Genomic DNA, 26,418 nt, shown 5'->3' with positions numbered 1-26,418 from the left:
AATTAAAGATGCAGAACTATGTGTAATCACTCAAACAACAGTTAAGTCTAAGAAATCACGTATGTTTGTTTGTGGAATATTTGAAGCATTAATGAAAAGAATCCGAGACCTAAATAAAGCAAAGGATCTGTCATACTTGGCTTTGAAAACTCAACATTGATTTTAATTCTGCCCAAACAAATATATAGATTTAATGCACTGCTTACCGAAATTGCAGGACTATTTTCTAAATATAAACAAGATAACTCTAAAATTTCAAAAGGTATTATAAACTACCATAGACAAAATGATTTTGAAAAAATAAGAATGAAGGGGTAGCAATCCATCCTTTTGATTTTAAGATTTATTAATTAGCTGCTATAATCAAGGCTTTACAACATTGGTGTGTAGAACAATGGAACAGAGTAGAAAACTGGGGAATTGATCTATATACAAATACCCAGATTCTGACACATGTACAAGAGCAATTCCACGAAGAAAAAAATAACTTTTCAGCAATGGGGGCTCAAGAAGATGTATGTTTATAAGGGAGGTGGGTGAATGCAAACCTCAACCTAATTCTCACACTTCGCACAAACAGTAACTCAGAATAGGTCTCACAATTCAGTATTAAACATAATTTTTATTTTTTTTATTTTTTTTGGTTTTTCGAGACAGGGTTTCTCTGTGGCTTTGGAGCCTGTCCTGGAACTAGCTCTGTAGACCAGGCTGGTCTCGAACTCACAGAGATCTGCCTGCCTCTGCCTCCTGAGTGCTGGGATTAAAGGTGTGTGCCACCATCGCCCGGATAAACATAATTTTTAAAAAATTGATTAAAATCAAGACTAGACTCAGAATTGTTTTGTCTTCAAAGAATATGCAAAGCACTAAAAATAAAGGGAACATTTCATTCTGTGGATTATCCTCACTCTCACCGAAAACAATTTGGGGCACAAGGACTTATTAGGCTTAGACTTCCAAGTCACCATCCATTATTGAAGACAAGAACTCAACAGGAACCTGAAACAGAAACCATGATGAAATCTGCTTGCTGACTCACCATAAACTCATTCTTAGCTAATTTTCTTTACAGCCCAGACCTCCTGACTGGGGTGATGGCAGGATGCTGCCTACAGTGGGTTGGGCTTCCCCACATCAATTAAAAGTCAAGAAAGTCCCTCCCAGACATGCCCACAAATCAAATTTCTGAAGACTCAATCGAGAGTCTTTTTCCGGTGATTCTACACTGTGTCGAGTTGACAATCAATTCTATGTCCCTGGGTTTATAGAAATTAAAACCTTTTTTTCTTTATGAAGGAGTCTGCGGAGAAGAGGAAAGAAACAGAGAAAAATACCTGCAAACTCCATCTGGAAACAACAAACAGTGGTTCTTCAATGAATGAGCATTTACAAAACCATGGCACTATGAAAACTACTAAGCAATCAAAAGGGAAAAACTTTACATAAACATCCTAGGTGTATCTTTGGAGAAGCTTATTTTAAAAGTCCATTTCAATGTATGTAATGATAATAATCATAGAAGAGGCCATCAACTTGATGGTGATGGGGAATGGGAGGGGCTTCAGGGTGGGTATTTGGAAGGGGCTGAAGAGAGAAAGTGGGGAGTGATGTAATTCTATTTCAATTAAAAGAATACTAAAAATAAAACAAAAAAAATAAAGCACCTTTCCAAATTTATATAACTGTATAGTTACATTTGTATATCATTGTTGAAATAATAAAATTACAGAAACAGAGAATGCATTGATTGCCAGGGCTAAAGAAAAGGATACAGAAGGGAAGCAAGTGGGTGTAGCTATGAAAGACAACATGAATGACCTTTAGAAGGATGGAGTTGTCACTATTCTGACCATATTATTGAGTGGCTGTTTTGTTGGCTGCAACAATGGGAAAACCTATATACAAGGTACATAAGATCACTCTGTACTATTTCTTATACTTGAGTGTGAATCTCTTAATGCCTTTATAAACAAAAGAGAAAAAAATGAAAGAGTTGGGCTCATCTATATTTTGCATGACTTTTTTGTATCTGGAATTCCATACTTAGGGAGTAAGGTTCTGTAGGTCTTTGGACACAGTTGACAGTACTATTCCCAGTAAGTGAAGTTCCTGGGCATCTTCAAAGTGAAGGACAGGTGAATAACCCTCTCAGCTCCTGCAGATATATATACCTGTTTAGAAACTAGAAGAAAAGAAGACAGGAAGAAGAAACTCCTTGATCAACATGGACCCTTCCATTCACCCCAACTCAGGTCCTTCCTGCTCTCTGATAAACAGCACCAGTGGATGAAAATGTTTGGATGATCCTAATCAATGGTGATAAAGAAAAATTAAAATAATAAAAGTAATGATGATAATCAGATTTGAACAAAAATATAATAAATATGGGTCAGCAAACTTTTTTGCCTAATACCAATAAGAAATTATTTTCAAGTAAGCATCAACATTGCGCAGCTACAATTCCTGTGGCCTACAACAATGACTTGTCTGAAAGATAAATTGGTGTAATAGTGGTAAACATGTTATGGAGTAACCAACCACTTTGGGGGGATTTTAGACCCATTCCAAGAGTGGGAACTCATACCTAACACTACTTAAGAGGGCCAAGGACCTGAGACAACACACTCAAAAACCACTATTTCAACTGAAAAACCACTATTGTTCTGCTAAATGAACATAGAAAAAAGAGTCCTAATGACATTTTTGTGGCACCCATAGATCAGAGCATCCCTGAGCCCTCCTCAGAGCAGCTTGTTCTTGCAGTAGATGGTAATTAGCACAGAGACCCATGACTGGAGAGGTACAAAAAGTGAGACTTTTAGAGCTCAGCCCCAAATGGGATGTATTCATCAAACCCCTCGCCCTCAAGGCTCAGGGAGCTGTACAGAAGAGGAGGAGAAAGGCTATAAGAGCCAGAGGTAGTGAATGACTCCAAGGAAACATTCTTCCAGACACAAAACTAATACATACATGAACTCACAGAGATGACAGAACACACAATATCTGCATAGGTGCAAATATCAGAACTAAAAGGACCAAGAGGACATGAAATTCCACCCTTTACTAAGAAACTATTTGCAATTTATACCTGCTGGGAAAGGAAATGTCGGGTTTCTCCAGAGAATTACCACTGTGTATATCAGTCATCTTCCAGAAAGAGGTCTCATGCCCAGGAGATGTTAGCCAATTCAAACCAGACTCGATGTTTTTGTGTATGATTTGTTTTACTTTTTGTCTTATTGTGGCTTTTTCTTGTTTGTTGGTTTCAATTTGGGGTGGGTGAGAAAGAGAGAGAACTTGAAGTTAGATGAATAGGAAGATTTGGAGAATCAGAGAAGAGTTGGGGAGGGGAAAATGTAAGATTTGGATAATCAGGGAAGAGTTGGGGGAGGAGAAAAATATTATCAAAGCTCATTATCTCAAAAATTAAATAACTTTTTAACATTTAAAAGAAATAAAATGTTTTCAGTTCTGTGGGCCATACAGTCTTCCTTACAACTATCCATTTCTGCTGCAAAACAGACAGAGGCAATGTCAATAAGTCAAGGTGATTGTTTTCCAATAAAAGTTTACTTACAAGAACAATTTGGGTCACATTTTACCCATAGGCCATAGAGAACAATAAAAACATTTGTTATTTCCACTTACAATGATAATAATATCTAACTAACATATCATGAATATCTAACAGAATTATTAAAACTTTAAAATAAAGAATCACATGAAAATACTTAGCTAGTAGCCAAGTGTGGTGGTACACACATGTAATTTCAGTCCTGGAGAGGCTGAGATTAGTGGATGACAAGTTCAAGATCATCCTGGGCTATACAATGAGTGTCAATCCAACCTGGACTACATAGCATGGTCCTGTCTCACCTCTACCCCGTGGCAAAATGATTAATAATTAGCATTGAATGTGATAAGAAGTCAGTACATATAATCAATGACGATGACGATGATGAAGATGGTGCTGAGGATAGCAATGACAAGGCCAGAATCAGACTGATATCACCGGGTGGCATCACTAGTCTCTGAACTCCTTTTCTGCAATGACTTTAGTGACAGGAAGTGGTCATTATCCCTACCTCACCCTTCCTGGCTGATGCCCAGGAATTCCAGAACCTCTGTGGATTTCCAAAGGAGAATGACACCAAAAGAAAAAAGCTTCTTGAGTTATCAAGTATAATGGCTTTCTAAGACCTTCTGAGGCTGACGTCAAAGAGCTATGTCACAGGGAGAGCTGCTGAAGAAGCGATACGGTAGGACTGACAAAGAGCTGTCTGGAGGCATGAAGACAGGGACCAGCTGAGCCGAGCTCTGAGATGCGTGGGCTGTGGAAATGGGGGAGACCGGAGTATATTTTGGACAGGTGGCCACAGAAGGTAAAAGAAGATGAACTAGTGGATTGACATTAAATGGAGCCATATTTCAATTTAACATAATGAAGAAGTTCTGAGTTTGTTTTGCTGTTTCATAGATCAGTTTTAGAAAGAAATGGTTTGGGTTTGGGTTTTTTGTTTGTTTGTTTGTTTGTTTGTTTGTTTATTTTTGAGCAAATTTTCTTCTCTGAGAGCATTTAGGCACAAGTTGGACGGTAAGAGGAAACAGTAAAAAAGGGTCAGATAGCCCTTGAAGGGGCTCCTGACCTGAAACTCTGCCCACCTGTGAAATAGATGGAAAGTAACCCAATGACCTCGTTTCTCTAAATTCTGATTCTTCCTTGTTGACATTGGGGTTTATGTGCTATATTAGCTGCTTGGCTGTGTCAAACGTAATTTAGATAAGGAAGTGCTTGCCTTGGCTCACAGTCTGAGATCACATGGGCGGGGTGGGTATGGAGGAAGGGAGGTGATGCTGCTGAGTCACATGGAGTCCAGTCAGGAAACAGAGAAACTAATGTCTGGGGCTCAGCTCACTTCCTCCTTTTTACCTTAGCTCATGCAAGGGCACCCACTCCCATTCCGGGTAGTTTTTCACACCTTGGTTAATCAACCTCCCGTAGAAAATCCCTCACAGAGTAACTCTAAGGTTTGTAACCATTTTGGTTCTGAATCCTGTCAAGTTTAGCAAAATGAATTGTTACATTTACTAGGTCGTATGAATTTGGAGTGTACCTGTAACCAGTTATAGCCACCAATCATTCAGTATTTATCTCAAAAGTATCTACTATATACTGAACAGATTTCGAGCACTTTCTAAGCATTGGAGATACAGCAATAGACAGTTGAACAATAAGTCATTAAAATTAATTTTAAAAGTATGTCCTTGTGAAAATTAGATATGACACCACTTAAGTACATGGTTTTTTTTTCTGTTTTCAATTGACAAATTCATTTATTTATGGATATCATGGAAGCAATTTTTAAAACATTGTTAGCCTGCAAAGTTTAAATTTTTCCTTCACTAAAATTTAAGCTCACAGACTCTGAGCTGCCAGCTGGGAAACCTGCATGGGACCTAACTAGGCCCTCTGAATGTGGGTGACAGTTATGTGGCTTGATCTGTTATGGGGGAGCCCTGACAGTGGGACCAGGACTTATGCCTGGGTGCATGAACTGGCTTTTTGGAGCCCATTTCCTACAGTGGGATACCTTGCTCAGCCTTCATACAGGAAGAGGAGCTTGGTTCTGCCTTAACTTGGTATTCCAGACTTTATTGACTCCCCAAAAGAGGACTTAACCCCTCTGAGTAGTGGATGGGGGAGGGACAGAGGGAGGTGGAGGGGCAAGAGAAGTGGAGGGAGGGGAAACTGGGGCTGGTATGTAAAACAAAAAATAATTGAAATTTTTAAAAAATTGGAATGAAGACAATTGAATTTTCCCCCTCACAAACTGCAAAGCCACACACACAAGACCATGAAAGAATAAATGCTGCAACTGTGACCCCAGGGAATTGAATTTTATACCAAGGTAATTGAAGGAATTGTAGCTTTTTGTTTCTTCCTCCTTGGATAAAAGCAGTGACTGGGGATGGAGGAACTGCACATGATAAGAGCAAAGGCTCCAGTTGGTTGTTAGAGCCCCATTCACCCATCCCACAGGGTCTGCTGCTGTAGGATCCTTTATATGAGTGCGATGCCTTTTGCTCGGAAGATCCTTAAGACAAGAGCAACCTTTCAACGCCCTATCCCACAGTATGTCTGCATACTTCTCTAGACTGGTGAAGAGCAAACACGGAATTTCTGTGTGACAAAGCCCTCTTCAGTCACGGCAGTTGAACTACCAATGCTGAGAAGAGGCCCGCATCATCTCGGTCTCTATTCTTGAGAGCGGAGTTAAAAGCTGAGCAGTCTACAAACAGGCTGACTTTAACAAGGTGAGGTATTCAGCACTAAAAACTGCCCTCTGTTAGAGCTGCTTCATGACACAGACTGTACTTATATCTAGAGATATTTACTGCAGTTTCTCATCGTGATAAAGAGACACCATCTGTGTGTACACAAAGGGCAATTATTAAAGACTATTATACAGCTATTAAATAATGTCTGTTAAGGAGTTTAATACGGCGAGAAGAATAGTTGTATAAGAGTGTTGAATGGAGAAAGACAATGGAAAATGATACACAATGATTACAAATTCAATTTCAAAAACACTCACAAAAAAAGTATATCAAACAAGGAAGAGTAGGTCCATACATCAAACAAAATACGAATGGGGATTTGGCTTGGAGAACGGCATCCTAAGATTCTTCCTATATTAGAATTTCCTGTATTTTACACATGAGAGTCATCAAACTTGTCTCGATTTTAAAATCAGAGAAATATTTTTTGCAAATCTCTTTTTTTAACCTGCTGACAGAAATTCAAATTAGTGGAAGAATGCTATGTAGCAAAGGAAATAAGCAACCCAGAGAAGTATGACCATTTAAGTCCTTGTTTTTAAGATAGGGTCTTGCTCAGTAGGCCAGGTTTAGCTTGAACTCACTGTGATCCTCCTGCCTCAGCCTAACACACTAGAATTGCAGGACATGGTCATTTGAAACGTTATTTATTCGGTTAGGTTCACCTACTATTCATTGTCTATTAGAGAATATGTGTTTATTAATTTGTATTTCTGTTTGGACTACTCAACCACAGAAAGCAGTATCCAGGACCTTTCTCTTCTCATGGCAGACCGTGTCCCCACTACATTCAGCCAAAGTGCTGGATTTTGGATGGACTCCAGCTCACTCCCAAAGTAGGCATGTGACTACCAGCACGCCTATCTCCAGGCCCCAGGACTGAGTATGAAGAGATGAAAAGCAAAACTACATCAGATCCCTTGAGCAGGAATGAGTGTTTGAATAAGACTAGAAAGAGGGAATTTCCTCTCCCTACTGCACTGATACCGGGGATATTTAACACTAGAGTTACCAGAGACCCCTGAGGAATGTGAGAACGAGCCAGCATGTTAGATCTATCCACTAAGGAAACAGAAAGCCAGCACTGAGGCATCTTTTCTGCCCCAGGCTTAATATGTGCTTGAAAATGCCACTACATGGTGACCTTCCGACTGAGCTAACAAACTAACTTTGTTTTGCTTGAAACCATGTGCTCTGAGCTTTTCAACACCCCCCCCCCAAATCCTAACTAGTATATAAATTGTGCTAAAAGATAGGCATGTAACTGTGGAGTAGAGCTGGAGAGCTGGAAACAGAAATCATCTTAGGGTTTGAGCTTATGCAGACCTTGCATATGCTGCTGTGGCTGCTAAGAGTTCACATGTGGAACTGCCTGATCATGTTCATAATACGCTATTCCAGCGTAGTCGTCTACCACCTCTGGACCTTCTCTCAGACTTTTCTTTCCTAATGATCCCTGAGCCTTGGGAACAGGGGCTGTGATATAGAAGTCCCATTTAGGGGTGAATATTTCACAGTGTCTTATCCTCTGCATATTGAACAGTTGTGGCTCTCTATGTTCATCATCTACTACAAAAAGGAGCTTTTCTGGTAAGGGTTGAGGGGTGCCCTAAACAATTGGTATAGCGGAAGTTATTAGGAGTAGTTTCAATGCTATATTCATTTAGCAAAACAATAGTAATAAGTTCTTCCCTAAGGGTCCAGCATGGGTTACATCTTGTGGAGCAGATTGTAAGTACAATGAGAAAGTGTGGTTGCTCCTATAGCAGTTGTGCCACTGTTACACAAGTGGTCATGTTTTTTACGAGGTTTTTCATTGCTGAGGTTCACAGGATTCACAGATGGATGATACTGATGATGACTGTTCTCCTCCAGCAGTGTGCATAGCACCTTCTGGCTCTCTGAAAGCTAGCCAGTAGGGATAAAGCATCCCAGTCAGTACCTGCTTGATTGTTCCACGTTCTGTGACTTGAGTATATCGTGTATTCAACAATAGGGCCTTACCATCAAGTTCTGGAGGAAAATCAAGAGTAATTCCCTGGAACTATAATAGAATTCTGTAAGGAATCCATCAGGACCCAAGATTTTTTTAGTCAGTAGATTTTTAATTGCTGCTTCTATCTAGAGGTTGTTGAGGGTCTGTCTAAACTGTTAACTATTTCATACCTATGTCAAAATTTATCCACTTAAGTTTATATTTTCCAATGTGGTTCAATACAGATTTTTTAAAATATATCTTTATGGGTCCCTGAATCTTTTGTGTCTGTTATAATATCACACTTTTCAAATTTAATTTTGTTACTAGGACCTTCTTTTTCTTTTGGTTAATTTAGCTAAAGGTTTGTCAAACTTGTTAATCTTTTTAAAGATCCAACTCTTCATTTCTTTAATTATTTGTAGTTTCTCATTTCTATTTAATTAATTTTATTTTGATCATCTCATCCTATCTATCTTTGAAGGTGTTGTTTATTCTTGGCTCTCTAAAACTTTCAGATGCTTCATTAATTTATTACTTTGAAAACTCTAAAGATAGTGCTATAAACTATCTTCTTGGGACTGCCTTCATCATGACCTATAGATTTGGGTATATTATGCTTCATTTTTCACTAATATCTAGAAATTTTTAAACCTTTTTTGTTATTTAATTCTGGACCAAATTATTATTCATTTGGTGTGCTATTTCTTTCCATGTGTTTGTATAGCTCCTGTAGTTTCTGTTGCTGTTGGCAGCCTGTTTTATTCCACCATGATCAGGTAAAGCACAGATGTTATTTCAATTGTCTTATATTTGTTGAAAGTTTCTTTGTGTCCTAATACGTTGTCAATTTCAGAGAAAATTTTATGGGCTTCTGAGAGCCCATTTATTAGTTGGTATTTAGGTGGATTTTTTTACTTTATAACTCTCCGTTAGGCCCATTTTATTTACGATGCCATTCAACTCCAATGTTTTCTGTTTAGTTCTTCCCTGGATAATCTGTCTATTGGTGACAGTGGGATGTTGAGATCATCTACTATTGCTGTGTTGACGTTAATCTGTGTTTTTGGATTAAATAATCCTTATTTTATAAAATTGGGTCTCCCTATGTTTGGTGCATAAACTTTCAGAATTACAATATCCTCTCGGTAGAGTTTTCCTTTGATGAATAGGATATGTTCTTCCTGTCTCTTCTGGTTAATTTTGGTCTGGAATCTATGTTTTCAGATAGTAAAGAGCTATGACTTCTTGTTTCTTGGTTCCATTCTCATGGAATGCCTCTTCCCATCCTATTGTTCTATGGTGGCATTTATCACCATGGTGAGGTTCATTTCTTGGAGGCATCAAAAAGACAGATCCTGTTTTCTAAGGCCCTCTGCTACCATTCCGTGTCTCTTTAGAAGAATATTGAGAGTATTAAAATTAAGAGTTACTTCGAACAATGTTTTTTAATTCTCATCCCTGGGGAGTGGTTTTTTTAGACCTCTTTTGATGAACTATTCTGAAACTATTCATTTAATCCCTGTACCCTCTTGGGGGTGTTGAACTATCTCTTTAGACTGGCATAGTCCCTTCAGTATCCTATGTAGATCTGACGTGTTGCACATAAATCTCTTAAATGTTTTTGTCATGCCAAGTTTTTCTTTCTTCTTTACATGTGACTAATAGTTTTTCTGGATATAGTAGTCTTGATTGGCATCTATGATCTTTCAGAACTTGCACGGTATCAGTCTAAATCCCTGTGACTTTCAAGGTCTCCATCGAAAAGTCAAGTGTTATTTTGATGGGTCTGCCTTAAAATGTGACTTGGTCTTTCTCTCTTACAGTTTTCAATATCCTTTCTTGTTCTGTGCATTGAGTATTTTGATTATTATATGGCACGGGGAGTTTCTTTTCTGGTCCTGTTACTTTGGTGTCTTGTATATTTTTCAGATCTTAATAGGCATTTCTTTCCTTAGACTTGAGGAATTTTCTTCTACAGTTTCAATGAAAATACTTTCTGTACTTTTGACCTGGGTTTATTCTCCTTCTTTATACCTATTATTCATAGAGTTGGTCTTTTTATAGAGTTCCTGCATTGTCTATTCAAGGATTTTCCTAGATTCGGTATTTTCTTTGACTGCATGACCCAATGTCTCTACTTCTCTTCAAGCCCTGACAGTCTTTCTTCGATCTGATCACTTCTGGTGAAGCCATCCACTGAGCTTTTTCTTTGAGTTAGTGAATTTCAGTTTCAATTTTTAATTTAGTTTGCTTTTTCTTCAGTTCTATCTCTGTATTCTCTATTCTATTTCCTTGTCTTGAATTGTTTTTTTAATTCCATCCAACTATTTATGTTTTTCATTCTTTATTCCAGCCTTTATTCATATCCTATAAAGTTCCTTGAGCATACTTATAATTTCTATCTTGAAATCACTGTCATATGCATCATCCAAGTTGCTTTTCTCAGGAAACCCAACTGTGGAGCACTAATTTTAGGAGGAGACATATTGTCTTGGTTATTTTGTTGACTGTGGTTTTGTGATGGGAAAACAGGCTATTTTTAATTTGACTTAAATTCTTTTTTTTTTCCAGGACCAGGTGAACAATCTAAATAGACCTGTTAGTCGCGAAGAATTAGAAGCTGTTATCAAAAACCTCCCTACCAAAAAAACGCCCAGGACCAGATGGTTTCAATGCAGAATTCTACCAGAACCTTCCAAGAAGATCTAATACCTATACTCCTTAATGTATTTCATAATATAGAAACAGAAGAGTCATTGCCAAATTCCTTTTTTGACTTAAATTCTTATGAAAAACATATAGAAATAACATACCTAGGACTAGAAAACTTAAGAAAAAAATATAGAAAATCATTATGCCACAAGTAAGCAACAGTGATTGGCTTTGCCAAGCTAACCTCCTATACGATAGTCACTGTTTGGTAAGCCAGACTGGTTAGGAATATGACAAACACTTAGCTTGCCTGAACCATGGTTTGTCTGTTCCTCAGCCAGTCTCCCATAGAGACCTTCCCATGCAGAGTGCTGCACAGAATACAGTATTTGTCATAACTCCCAGAAGAGAAAAGATAACCCACAGTCATATATTTTCTTGAATCAATCTCAGAGCTAAAACTTCAAGCCAATCAAGTGAACCAACTTCCAAAAAGAGACAAACACCAGAACTAGAGAGACTGCTTCATCAGTTAGGAGCACTTGTTGCTCAGAGGACCTAGGTTCGGCTCCCAGCACCAACATGGCCATTAGCAAGCACCTACAATTAGAAGTTCAGGGGATCTAATGCCCCCTTCTGGTTTCCATAGGCAGTGCATACATGTGGTTCACAGACATATACATGCTGGCCAAACACTCCTACTCATACAATAAAAATAATCATTTTTTAAAAGAAAACTATACCCAAAAAGACCAGAACAAAACAATACATTCATCTTTTCTAGATCATGAGAGACAGTGATGGCTGCCACATAAACAGATTTTAAAAAATCAGCTAAAATGTGAAGAAGTTCATAAAGGCCGAACATGGACTAGATCAAGTTTGTAATGTTGAAAATTTTTAAACCCAGCCTGTTCATAGATACTAACAATTCCTCCCCACGTGTGTCACCTTGTGCTTATGGGAAAGACAGATGGATGGAATGGAAAAAGACATGGCACAGTTGCCTCTTTGGTAGCACAGGTGTGAAGAAGGTGGCTAATGGCCCCAGCAGAGAGGCACAAAGTTCATCTTGCATCAATGGTTCTGTCTCTATAATGACCTAAAATTCTGGAACAAACCGGAAGTGACAAAGTTCAATTACTTCCAAGGAAGAAACTCTCCCCAGGAAAAAGGCAAAACCCCATTGATACTAGAAGAAAGATAGAAGAAGAAAAAACACTCTACCACTTGCTATCTTTAAGGCTCTATTCCTACATCAAGCCCAGACTGAGTAGCAAACCGGGGGAGCTACCATTAGGAAGGGGAGGAACATAAAGATCAATGTTCATGTAATACAGGCATAAGCAGAAAGCTAAAAACTGAAGGGATATTCAAGTGATCTTTTCCTATTGTCTTTACTTCTGCTCATTTCTATATCCCAATGACCAAAAACTTACAACTTCTACAAAAAAAATGTGCCCAGAGTTTTGTTCTTTAAAAAATTACTTGGAAAGCTAATAATATATCCTGTATTGGGTACAAGGAGGAAGAGAAGGAATAAATTACATTTTAAAAGATTACACCAGCTAAGGAAGATTACACCAGCTAAGGAATGATTGTGACCACAAGATTCCCTGATGGATTAATGAAGAGAATCACATTTAGCCTGGCTTTGGTGGATGGAGCAGGACTCTGATGACCAAGGATCAAGATAAAGCCATGCTCCTGGATAAGAAAGGAACGAGAGGGTCTAGCTGAACAAAATCAACCAGAAGCAACTCAGTCCTTTCCGGACCTGAGCAGGCAGAGGGTCTATCCCCCCGCACCCCTTGATTTCCTGGTCTGAGTGGGCGCAATCAACCAGGAACCTGTCCCATGTCTCGGGAATCAAGTGGTCTGGCACCATCATACCAATCTCCCTTCAAGGTTTCTAGGCCCCGGGCACATGAGAGAAGAAAAGCAACATCTCTCTCTGTTCCATGCCTTGCAGCTGGGGTGGGCAGGACTCAACCACATGCCATCTGGTGACCCAACCAAGAACCGTGGTGCTGGGTAGTTGGGCGCCATTATGGTGAGAAAGTGCAGGGTGGGGAAATGGAAGAGAGAGGGAGGCAGACGGTTCATGGTCTGGGGAGAGAGGCAGATATGTCGAGGTGATGGTGGTGAGAAACAGGCTGATATGAATGGCCTGCTAGCCACCTGAGTTCAATGTGATGTCTGGGCCTGGGCGAGAGCCAAGGGCCAGATGTTTGTCCGAGGCCCTGAAGAAGCTAAAGGGGGCTGTGTTGATGTCTGTGGTTCTTGTTGCCATCGAGGGTGGTGCAAAGGCCTCTGGTCTGGGCCACCCCCTGGGGCCACGTTGGTGTCAAAGAGTCATGCTGCTGCAGGGGCCATGCCAATCTGGGTGGCCTGTGCTGCCACCTGGAGCCATGGTGATATTCCGGCCTAGGCTGCGCTGAGGACTGTATCTATGTCCATTGTCCTACAACAGCTTGGGCCCAGGTTATTGTCCCTGGCCTGTGATGCCACCAAGGGCTATGCAGATGCTTAGGGTCTGAGCTGCAAGCTGTGACCATGTTGGTGTCTGAGGATTGTGCTGCCACTAGGGCCAAGTCTATTTGGGTGGCCAGTGCTGTCACTTGGGACCATGTTGTCATCTGGACCAGGGCTGCTGCTCAGAGCCATGCCTGGGCCCACAGCTCTGCCACAGCTAGGGTCTGTGTTCATGTTTGTAACTCCTGAGACTATAGAAGGCCATGGCAAAGCTTGGGGCCTGGGCTGCCTCCTGGGGTCATGTTGGTATCCAAGAGTCATGCTGCTATGGGGGAACCATGCTAATCCAAGTGGCCTGCGCTGCCACCTGGGACCATAGTGACATCTAGGCCTGGGCCCAAGGTCCTGTCACAGTCGGGATCCGTGTTGATATCCATGGCCACCAAGAGACTACACAGATACATGAGGTCTGGGCCACAACCTGTAGTCATGAGAATGTCTGAGAACCATGGTGACATCTATGGCCAGGCCATCTATGCCTGTATCCATTTCCCTCCAGCAACTGGGGTCTGGGTTAATGTCCATGGCTCCTCTTACTACTGAGGGCTCTGCGGATACCCAGGGTATGGTCAGTCACCTGAGACCATGTTGGTGCCCAAGGATCATGCTGCCACCAGGGATACTGTTCAGGGTGGCCAACGCTATCATCCGAGTCATAGTGATATCTGGGCCCAAACTGCTGCCAAAGTCAATGTCTGGGTCGGTGGTCCTACTGAAACAGATATCTGTGTTGATGTCTGTGACCTGCAGGGGGTCATTGGAACAATGCTGAGCCACCCCAGCCCTGGCCCTGGTCCTGGGATAGCTGGCCCTGTCCCTTGCTGAATTCTTCAGCAGGAGACTTGGTCCTGTCCCTCAGGGGAAAGCTATGCCCTCCTTTCCAAACTTGGGAAAGATGACCCTACCCTTTACCACAGGTATGCTCCTCAGCGGGGAAACACGCTAGAGCTGACCCTGTGGTTGGGGATACAGGTGAGCAGGCCCTGAGGGCACAAGAGCAGGAGAGCTGACCTTGTCCACCCCTCATATGTTCCCTACAGCAATTGGGAGGCACCTTGCCTGGACAAATCAGTAGAGCTGGCCCTGGTGATATGCGTGTGGGTGAGCCAGACCCAAGGGCCTGAAAGCAAGAAAACTGTCCCTCCTTGTTCCTTGCTGCAGGATGCACTGGCTGAGCTAGGCTGGGGAGGTCATCCGGGTAATGGCAATGCGGGAAATCTGGCAGACTGACCAGACCAGCTACCACCCAGACCCAGAAACAGGGCTATGAGTTGACCCATTCCAAGATCCAATGAATCCCAGGCCATAGTTTACACCTGCCACATAGGAGGCGGTCGGTCACCTAGCCTGTCACCATCCCTAACAAAGGGTCAGGATGTTGTTCTGCTCCTTCTTTGTAATTTGGAGGACGCCTGAAAAGAGACGTTAATTAAACCTACCTATGTGACAGCTGGCATACAGAGCAGAAAGACTGAGAGAGCAGGCATAGGTAGATGTGGACATGACCACAACCATTCACCGGGTTACCTAGGAAACAGAATGCTAATGAATTTTCCCCTTCAGTTTATGTTTTGGTATATAAGGCAAGAATAAACGCAAAGGAATTTTCAGGATGTGAACTCGGATCTCATAAGGGATCACTGAGAATCTCCCTCCTGATAAAGCCATGTAAGTTGTCTCAATTATTCCCACTCCTCCCCTCTGGTCTGGAGAGATAGTTTATGTTGGGGTTGGACCCCCACATATATATAAAGAAAGAAAGGAATGAGAGTGTAGTATTGTAGGTTATGACCAGAACGCTCCAGAGACAGTGACAGCGAGATTGCAAGTTTGAAGACAGACTGGTCTACAAACAGAGATTAAGATCCAGAAAGGAAGCAAAGAAAGACAAAGGGGGGGGAGGAAGAGGGAAAGAGAGAGAGAATGAGAATAGACGGACTGACCAGATATGGTGGCATGCCCCATAGCCCCCAATTCTTGGGATGTTGAAATGGAAGTATCATTTAAGCCATGGAAATCCAGGTTAACCTGGTCAACACAGCAAAGCCCCATTAGAAGGAAGAAAGGAAGGAGAGGTAGGAAAAGTGAGGAAATTGGAGGGAAGGGAAGGGAAGAAGAAAAAAATTGACGTATTCTGTGAAGTGCCAGCAAGAAGAATATGTGTGATTGGTTAAAGATAATGGAAAACAAAAATTGTTTCTTGGAGTCCAGTGAGGGAAAACTCTCAGAGGACTTTTCCTCCAATAGAAAGATCTTTAGGTTACTGGGTGCTTCCATGCTGAAGGACAACAAAACTGACACCATTGGCGATAAGAACTTGCTTATTGTGCACAAAAGTCTGAGTTTAATCCCCAGTGATAATAAAGAAAAAATGTGCTATAAAACAGTGGGTTTCCACATGGCTCTTATAACATCCTTAATGTTGGTCATCTCTTCTGCAACCTCTTCTTCCCAGCATTCTCCCCACTAAATATCCTTTCCCGTTATTCACCTCCCCCCTTCATATCACCAAGCCTGTTATTTTATAAGGGATACAATAGGTTTAATTAGAGTACCCTATTGTGCTGGCTAGTTTATGTCAACTTGACACAAGCTGAAGTCATGTGAGAGGAAGGAGCTTCCACTATGAAACTGCCTCCATAAGATCAGGTTGTAGGCAAGCCTGTAAAACATTTTCTTAGTTAGCGATGTGTGGGAGAAAGCCCATCTCGTGTGGTAGCACCATCCCTGGGCTGGTGGGCCTGGGTTCTGTAAGGCTGAACGAGCCCCAGGGAGCAAAGCAGTAAGCAGCACTCTTCCATGGCCTCTACATCAGCTCCTGCCACCCTGTTTGAGTTCCCGTCCGGACTTCCTTCAGTGATGAAAGTGTAAGTCAATTAAACCTTTTTCTCCCCAAGTTGCTTTGCTCATGGTGTTTTATCATGGCAATAGTAACCCTAACTAAGACATTTACACAGGGAATATGCTCATCCCAGGAGCCTAATAAAAAGCCCATTGCTGGGAGTAGGGTACCTCCCTTCAAGTTGTTGGACATAGGTGTTGCAGAGAGCCCCCAAAACAATACAGGCCATTGTCATTATTCCTGAATGTCCACGACCCTATTGCTGAAGACACTGCACATGTTGGTCATAGGCCATGGAGAAATCAAGTTAGTATTTGCCAGAAAGCATCCTCCCTCCTAGCGATGCGTTATGCATGCTATAGGAATCAGGGTGTCATCAAAGTTTTACCCAGGAATAAGCCCTTTGAACTGTAACAATTACCCACACTGCAAAATATGCCCATGGATGCAATAATAATATGAGGGTAGCCAACAACTTTATGATTAGATATAAGTCCTGTTCCACAAGAGGGAACATACTCCTGGCACTGTAAATCTGGGCAAGAATCCATGGTTAAGGAGCTCACAGGCCCCAGCGGTGAACTCTCTATTCTTATTTTGCAAAATAGGCATTGCATCTAACTGTTCTCTGAATTCATATATCTCTACCCATAAATTAGTAAAGTTCTCCGGCCCCATCAGAGCAGTTTCTTTGTGCAGCCGAGGGTGGTTTGCTCGGAGATTCATAACCAGCTACAAGTACAGAGAATAAGTGTCTGTTAAGGGCACAGCCACAAATGGGGCATCTAGACAGTACCTTTTCCCCAAAGCACAGAGACTATTGCAGAGGAGGGGCAGAAAGATTATAAGAACCAGAGCCGAACAGTGTGTTCTGAACACAATAGTACGGCTGCATTCCCAAGCTCACAGCAGCTCTGGCTCCCTGAGAAAGACCTGGCATAAGATCAAACCAGTCAACATTTTAGCATGTAGTGAGAAGGAGTTCATGACCCCTACCCCTAACTGAGGAGCTGTGGGGAGTTTATGACTTCTGGGGCAGGGAGAGCCTGTTTTCTTTAAGGGTGTGATCCTCGTAGGTTGACCACACTCTAATGGATGTCCCTACACCCAGGAAGATGTGGGCAGCACATGTTAATTGGTGGGTTGTTTTTTTTCTTTGAAAAGAACATGGATTTAGGGGGTAGGGAGGAGAAGGTAAATCTGGGAGAAACTAAGGAGGGAGTTGTGGGTGAATATAACCACAATACATTATATAAAATTCTCAAAACAACAAAAAAATAGCCTTTTGGGGATAACCTCCCTACAAGAACATGTCTGTCACAATGGAGAGGCATGCTCCCTACAAAGTCCTCCTTCATCCCTCTCCTGAAGAGGAGAAGAAGAAACACAAGCAAAAGACCCTGGTGCAGAGCCTCAATCCCTACTTTATAGATGTGAAATGCCCAGGATACTGTGAAATCTCCATGGTGGTTAGCCATGGGCAAGCAGTAGTCCTACGAGCAGAAAGCCATGGCTGTCAGAGGGATTCTCCTCCAGGAAGAAGCAGTATTGATAGTAGCTTGATTCAAGATGAATGGAAAATGATCCCAATAAACACATTTTGTATTTTAAAAAGTATTTTAAGTGGGCTGTAAAAAAACAACCATTTTTATTTTTAAAAAATTATGAGTAACTATCTGTAAATATATGTTTCAAATCATCTAAGACAATTTACATTCTTGAGCCCCTTTGGAGATGGCTTCCAGTCCTGGATGGCTCCTCACGCACACTATTATCTAGCTATTGATTTTTGAGAGTCTGAAAAACTTGAAGCCTGGCACTGTCCCAAAGATGAATTCAGAAATGATAGATTGATGACTGTCTCATCCAGGACCCCATATGTACCCAAAAGTCCAGAGAGCTCCCTGGTTTGAGAGACATGGCTGTAGAGAGTGCATAGCACACATAGCCTCCTATCTGTTCTTTCTCTGAGGGAGCATCCGGGTGATGGCTGTGCTTGTTGCCCAGAGGCCCAGCCTTAGGCAGATAGCAGGATTAAGGAAAAGGCTGTGTCCTCACCAGCCTTTTCTCTCTCACTATGTGGTGGTTTGGACAGTCTGCCAAGGATGAGTCTTCAGAAAGAGCTGTAGGTCATTGAGGGTGTTGTCTTATGTCAGCTAATCCTCACAGAGCCTTGAAGCCACATGCCTTGGTCATATCTGGACACATTACAGAGTCACTGGCTCCTCAGGTCACATTTCTGCTCTTTGTTTTCCTTCCCTTCGCTAGAAAAACTCACATTTCTTGATGTGGCAGGATACGCCTGTGGTCCAAGCACTTAAGAGCCTAAGGCAGGAAGATAATAAGTCATCCAGGCTACATAACAAGACTCTGTCTCAAAAGACTAAATCAGATAGATAGATAGATAGATAGATAGATAGATAGATAGATAGATAGATAGATAGATAGATCCCAAACCCATAGCACCATGAAGAAATCAACAGTATCAAAACTTTCTTTAAGTTGCAGAGTGATTTCATGTTCCTCTTTTCATTCTTAAACACAGGGGTGGAAAAGAACTTTAAGAATCATCTGTATTGTACCCTGGTTCAAACAAGTAAGGTATTTATTATCTCTGCCTTGTTGGACAAAGTCAAAGAGAGGGGAGCATAATATGTTTTGTGGTTATAAAACAAATACTGCCAGAACCAACACTTCAATGCTGACCTTCCAGTTTCCTGGTGTATTTTCTTTCAATGTGCTCAGCTGATTGTCACTGCTAACAAGTAAACAGCACGTCCTGAATTGTGAAAACCCCATAGACAGAAAACCATTGTCTAAGGCTATCACGTACCATTTACTTAACCAAATGCACCTAGGCATGTCGCTTAACAGTTCCTTACCTCAGTTTCCCTATTGATAAAAGAGAGTTGATAGATCTCACCTAGTAAGACTTAGAAGATCGAATCAAGTATGTTGTGTAAAGTCTTAGTCTATACTTGGCCCAAATCAACATCACAGTTAACTATTTACTATAACCATCTGCAGTCCCAACTTGTCCCCTCATGCTAGGACCCTCTGGACCATCTGGAGTTAGTGCCGTTTCACTCGCTCTCTCTCCTGGATTGCAGTCTATGAGTTCCTTTTAATTCTAACTTCTCAATATTGTCGAATCCCTTTTTGGCCTATCCTCTTCCCTGACAAGACGTTATTTTCGTTCTGATCCTCTTGCCCAGACTGTTTCAAACATGCTTTCGCTGACTTTATTTTTCTCCAGCCAACTTTGTTCAACCCACGAAAACACTCCCTATCACTTCGGATGGCAAGTGTTCAGTGATTTCTGTATTGTGTCAATCAGGCCAGCACATCGGCCATTCTACTTAAGTCGAACTCCATCATGGTATCTTCTGATTTAGAACAGGGTCTAAGAATGTATTTTTTATATAGTACCCAACACGGGTCCAGTTTGTTTCATGAACCAGGGCTTGGGAATCATCAGAAAGGAAAACTTACCACCATTGGAATGTCTTACAAAGCCCTACACAGTCTTACCTACCCCTTGGAGGAAACAGCATGATACCTTTCTAAGGTTTGCTGCCACCAAATTGCTCTCTATAGTCCTTGTGCACAACCTCATGGTAACACCTGCTTGCAGCACAGGCTCACTGTGTTTCTGCCCTGTGGTCACAAAGGGCCCTGCGCTGAAAATGATTCTCCACTTGATGTAATGCACTACTCCCATCCTGAAGTTCTTTGTAATTGTTGGACACGAGCCACTTCATGTTCATTTTGCTCTAGGCCTGCAAATTATGAGCTTGGCCTTGTCCACTCATCTCTGAGCTTTTGGGAAGCAGGAGCTATTTAGTATTCACTCAAGATCTTCCTGGTCAGCCCAGAGAACTCCTGGTACTGACCAGAGGTTGCTTAAATAGCCACTGAGCTCATACATGAATGAATGAATAAAAGAATATAATGAAGGATCACAAATAAATACTGTGGCATGGCTAATTAACGCTGAAGAACAAACTATTTATACTTGGGAAAAGGGAAAGCTAGTTGACAAATACATGGGATTATGGACCAGATTAAGCAAATAACATCAATTTTCTAGCTTTGTTCTTTATTTACTTAACGCTGTTCTCTTTCTTTCTTTTCTTTTTTTTAAAGGTTTGTTTATTTATTATGTATACAGTATTGTGCCTGCCTGCAGGCCAGAAGAGGGCACCGGGTCTCATTACAGATGGTTGTGAGCCACCATGTGGTTGCTGGGAACAGAACTCAGGACCTTTGGAAGAACAGGCAGTGTTCTTATCCACTGAGCCATCTCTCCAGCCCCACTGTTCTCTTTCTGAGCCCCGTATCCTCTGTTTTTTTCGGTATGTAAAACTGCAGGTTAATGGAGCTTGCAATGACATCGGCCAGTGCCACACTGTGCCAGGGACTGTGCTCCATTGTGAGTGCAGTGGGAAGGAAAGGGGAAGGCCATGGAAAGGTGACTCGGGCAGGATCCCTGCTCTTTAGAAGCGATTAAATCCCACTCCTCAAAGGGATCTTCTGTCCACGATGAGTTCACTACATGGGAGTTCTACAGCGATGAAATGAGAATAAAGACATCAGACTTGGCCAGTGGCCCGGCTTCCTGAACAGTTCAACTGACAAAATGTCTCAGCCTGAGCACAATCCCTCCACTATGCAATCTGTGGGCCCACTGGTTAACATTGGCAAGCATCTCAGAGGTGCCCCTGAAGCATAATAAGTGGCTGTGCAGTCCGGGGGAGGGGCTTCTGCTCCAGGGAGTTAGAGAAGAAACAGAAACATCAGCTATCAGAGTGAGGCAAAGAATTGGTGAAGACAAACAGCCCCCAACTCACAGTGATGAATCAATGGGGCTCAGCACCCATACCACCTGCTGCCAGGCCAGGTGACTTGCCAGGCTCTCAGAAATGACCTGGAAGTTGGAAAAGAGGCTCCTGAATTTCCATATTCCCTAGTCTTTAGTTTCTTGTACTTAATATAATTAACTGTGCTAAATGTTTGTCAGCGTAGCACCTAACACATTGTCCTTGTGAGTGCCTTTTCCCTTCCCCCCACACACCCTCAGACATCACCCACTTGTTTGTAGCATGCAGCATGGTGAAAGCAAAACAAAACAATCTTATTCTTTTAGCTAAAAATGCATGCATTTTAGCTTAAATGTTTAATGTGGCGCTAGTGACATTAGTAACAAAAGAAAGAGGTCCTAGGTGAAAACATAAAAGACGGTTAACATGTTTAACCTCATCCGAGAACGGCAGAGCTAAAACAGCTATCAAGTATCATTTTCCTAGGGTAGATGAGCCAAAGTTTAAAAGTGATAGTCAAGGAGAGAGGGAATAGCCATAAAAAGAAATTGCCACTCAGCATATAAGTTTCACATGACAACTTTTAGAAAGAAATGGAGTATTGTGTGTCATTTAAAAGTTAAACTCTACATTGCCTTTAGTGCTACAATGCTACCTTTGAGCATTTGTTCTCACAATTAACCCGAAGAATGTCCAAAAACGTCCAGAGTTTTTCATCATAGCCGGCATGAAATTAGGAACAAGGAAACAACATGGGAGATGGGGCACTAGTCATACAAACATAAGTGAAACACTGGAGGAGCCAAGCAGTGCCGTATCAAATGGAGAATTGTCCATCATATATCTTTAGCTGCAGCAAAAAGAGGTAGCCTTCAAAAGAGAGTACAGATGCCATTCTTTGTTTAAAATGCATGTTTGTGACAACTTGCATGCCTTCCTTAAGGGTATATTGTAACTAGTTTTATCTTAGTTGGGCACAATGCATAGGAGAAACAGTAGGTAATAGCCTAATTGTATCTGGATGCTTGTGACAGGGAGAAAGGAGCTAATGAGAAAACAGTATGCTCAGCAATGTGAATATAGATAACGTTAGAATGTGCTACAATCATTAGGATGTTATGGTTTATGAATGCACTGCATAAGCCTGAAAAGGGGCCACCAACACGACAATATCAACCCATTCCATGTAAACTAATGAATCATATCTACTTTGTTCTTCAGTCCCAAGTTTTTATCTCAATCATTTCGTAACAAAAATACATCACTTTTATAATCAGAAAGATAACCAAGTGTGTGTTTCTTTACTTACTAAAAACCTAGGCATGAAATCAAGGGACATTGCTTTTCCAAACCTTGCTAGAATAAAACATTCCTCCAGAAATAGCGATTTCATTCCTGCGATCAATGGTTGGATCAATTAAGCCATACCATTGTCAGTCAGTAATACTTCCAAGTCATTTCAATAGAGAAACACACAGCACTGGGATTCGTGGGGCAGGAACTCCCAGGAAACCTAATACGTTAATGTCACAGAAAGGAACCATCTTCAATGAGCCCTACAAGGCAGATATAAGAAGTGATCTCCAGAGAAAACAGAAATATATGGTTGTTTTGTCATTAATAGAAAGGTGACTTTATTGTTGTGGGGACAGTAAGAACACAGTCATAAATAGAGAAGCGAATACAACTCAATTGCACAGGTAAGAGCCACTCCCCCTTTGTTTAGACAGTAACAACTCATGAGTCCCCAGAATCACTCCTTCTTAAAACATTTCCACATGGATGCGTTCAGCTAATCCTCCTAAGAACCCTGGGGGACAGGTAGGGTAAAAAGGACCACTCCTAATTTATAGGTAAGGACACCGGGACTTGAGTGGACAAGTGTCTGGTCCAAGCCCAGAGTGTGTGCTCTAGACGTCTTTCTAAGGCCTTTTGAGAGGTGCCTATTGAAGGCACTTTCCTGTCCTCCAACAGGGCCTTCCGTCTTTTAACATTTTATTTTCACTTGATGATATTGCCTTCAGATCACCTACAATTGCTCTTTTGTCCCTACTTCTTTGGTTAGGGGCTGAAAGATAATCCCATCTATTCTCAGCCTGTAAATATTCATTTTCTTCCTTTTATAAACTCTTTATATAAACTGTCTGAAAGAGAAACTCTCAGTCATTCGTTTTTCTTGAAATTTGCAGCCATTTCTCTCATTGGAGGCCTGACATCTGGAAATGTCCACCTTCATGGCATTTACAAAGAATCTGTAAACAATTTTGTGTGCCACATTTTCAGACAATCTTGGCTCTCTAAATGGGATTAGCCTACAAGTCAGAGGAGACAAAGCGACTCAGCAAATACAAATTCTATGAAACAACAGACCTTAGGGGATGTAAGCTCAGCTATTCTCCTTACCTTTGCTTTATTAGGAGAAGCAACGTGTTCTATTTAGAGTGCCGTGTCCCCAGTAAACTCTGAAAAGTGGCCCGTGTGTGGATCCAGAGACACGGAACTACCAATTTCAACTAGCTTCAGCTCTTGGACAAGTTCCTTAGACATGGCTCTCCCCACTGACCTCGCAGGGTCATGGTGAAAACTAAATGGCCCTAAAAATACTTTATGTAGCAGAACCCAGAATAAAAATCTGTATAATAGATAGATAGATAGATAGATAGATAGATAGATAGATAGATAGATAGATGATAGATAGATAGATAGATAATAGATAGATGGATGGATGGATAGATAGATGATAGATAGATAGATAGATAGATAGATAGATAGATAGATAGATAGATAGATAGATGATAGATAGATAGATAGATAGATAGATGATAGATAGATGATAGATAGATAGATAGATAGATAGATAGATAGATAGATAGATAGATAGATAGATAGACAACTTTAGAAGTTTACTGCGTGAATGAAGAACAGTGTAGAAAACAAAATGATGCAACAGCAGGCAGGTGGCCAGGATTCTGCAGTCGGAACAGGACAAGAAGCTGGGCGCATACTAATGCTGCACCTCTGCTGAGCCCACTGGTCAAAGCGCTGTCACCAAAATACACAGCGTCCCTTCCCCAGCCAAAGCGCTCAGCTGGGCTTCCAGCTGCATACAGAACTGGGCTGACCCCCAATGCCATTGGCAGCGCTGTAACGAAGACCAGCTAATAACACAACTATTTCATCTGAAGCATTTGTTAGTCTGGCGGGGGGCGGGGGAGATTGTCTTCAAGAATATAGGTGATCCAAAATGGTATTTCGAAGACAAATTGTGATCAACATGAAGAGAGGAGAAAAATGTGTGTGCTTACAAATGAGAAAGGAAGAGAGCGAACAAGAAGTCCCTGGCTCTGGTAAGAGCAGTCAAGATGAGGATAAGAACTCAACTTCAGTCTCTCAAGGAAATGCTTGGGAGGGGAAAGGAACATAAGCCAACATTAGACCAGGAAGTCAGTTCTGGTGACATTTGGGTAGGGCCTTGAAAGCAACTGTTACTTTATAGTTAAGTCAGAAAGAAGTAAGGACATGTTATAGAAACCAACTGAATTAAGGTGCCCTTTATTTTTCTATACTTTTTTTTCAGCTTTGAGAGATGGGATCTATTCCAGAATGTCCAAAAGAAAAAAAAAAAGTTGTTGCTATAGAAACGAGTAAGCAGATTAAACTTGAAAGACCAGTTTTAGAACAAAGAATTTAATAGTCAGGACTCCAACAATTAACCAAGAAAACATTTTAAGTAAATATCTTTCGGGTTTGTTATTTGTATATTAATTCCGGGAAGATAAAACGCTATTATAAAGTGAGAGCATCACATTTTCACATTTTAATTGCATCATTACCGGCATAAAAGGCTATGCTTACACAATTAGCACAGAGACCTTATTAAGTAGAAGTGCACATCTCTGACTCTCCCTTGATTACACTGTAATTGAGAAATATCACTGTAAATTCAACAAGCACAGAAGCCTCTCTGATTTTCTTAGACCTCCCAAGCTCTGGGAGCACGTCTTCTAAAACGAGAGAGACAATGAACTGCACAAAGTTTTCCCTAACCCATCTCCACAGCAGTGAAGTTTGTGAAGTAAGAAGAAATGTCTGTAGGCTGACCACTGTTAGTACGTGTGCTTTGTGCCTTCCCGGATGAACAGCAGACTGTGTGAGAAAAGAAAGGAGTCCAAGGCTCAGCCACCAACTGCCCTGCCTTTGGGTTTCAGTTCTTCCTCTCAGAGAAGACCCTGGTCCTCACCTTGGGGACCTGCCCTAATGGGGGTTCTGGGCAGAACTTTCCATACAGATGAAATGAATGACACAGCTCTATGTTCCTCTCCCTTTCTCTTTTACTTCAAATAAAAACAATCTTGATAAAAAATGAATACAATGTGTTCATTCTACTAAATTCGCGCCGTCAGAAGTTACATTTGTGGGACAGGGAGATTGCTTGAATGTCATCTCTTGTGTATTTCCAGAGTCAACAGGCAATGAAGTATGCGAGTGTGTTCACGAGTGTGCGTGTGCGAAGCCAGGGAAGGGGACTGGCAGAAGGGCACAGGATGTGGCTGGAATCTTACCATCTCGTTCTCGTCTCCTTCATTGAGCAAAGCATGCTGGCCCTTCTCAAGGTGGTCCCCCATGGAAACTCGCTCCACTCCTGCTCCCCGACCCTTGCTTGCAGCCGCTTCCAGGGCCAACTCCAGGGTCACCTCCTGACGCCGGATCAAAGAGTTAATGATCCTCCAGGTTAAAAACTCCCTCTTGAGCACACACACCTTCCTTCAGCAAATGACAATACTTAGCCAAGTGGACTCCTCCCCCGGGCACTTTGTGCCAGGAGGAATTTCTGGCTGCTCCCTGCTCCTGCATTCTCTCAAGGCAGCTGTCTCCGAGGAAGCCGCTCCCATGCGGATCTTTTTGGACCCAACTTACAGGGAAAAAACTCATTGCCTGCCCACAGCCTGCCAGCGTAAAGCATCTGACTGCAAATCCAGCGGGACAATGTGGAGTTGGCAGGACCCTCGGGACAAGCGGGCTCAAGAACTCCCAGGTCGCTGCTTTATTCCCAGAAACTAAGGAACTGGGGTGCAGGGAGGCTAACAGAGCTAGGTTTTCGTTTGTTTAGTTGAAGTCCCCAATCCGTAGGTTCGGTACCATTCCCATTCGTTTTGCTTGCAGATAATACAGGGCACTCATAATCCACCTCGACAGATGTTTATAACTTCCTTTCCCTTTTGCACACACACAAATATTCTACTTGATGTGTG

General features: G+C 41.7%; 1 protein-coding gene across 4 annotated transcripts in view; it reads right to left on the bottom strand.

Annotated features, from left to right (window-relative positions):
• Positions 1-26,183, bottom strand: part of Atp13a4 (ATPase 13A4) — a 128,689-nt gene extending 102,506 nt beyond the window's left edge. For 2 of the 4 annotated variants that reach the window (XR_012910086.1, XM_075967573.1), the window contains exon 1: positions 25,729-26,040. Coding sequence is in view for 2 of the 4 variants with exons in the window: in XM_075967573.1 (XP_075823688.1) it covers positions 25,729-25,791 (63 nt within the window). In the remaining 2 variants the exon portion in view is untranslated. Of the gene's footprint in view, positions 1-25,728 lie in introns of all 4 variants that reach the window. The other 2 variants (XM_075967577.1, XM_075967568.1) reach the window with 2 other exon arrangements.
• Positions 26,184-26,418: the final 235 nt, after the last annotated feature.

The sequence above is a fragment of the Microtus pennsylvanicus genome, chromosome 1 (genome assembly GCF_037038515.1).
Source record: "Microtus pennsylvanicus isolate mMicPen1 chromosome 1, mMicPen1.hap1, whole genome shotgun sequence".
NCBI lineage: Eukaryota > Metazoa > Chordata > Mammalia > Rodentia > Cricetidae > Microtus > Microtus pennsylvanicus.
Note: the sequence above shows the minus strand (reverse complement) of the source record. Positions and strands in the feature narration are given on the sequence as shown.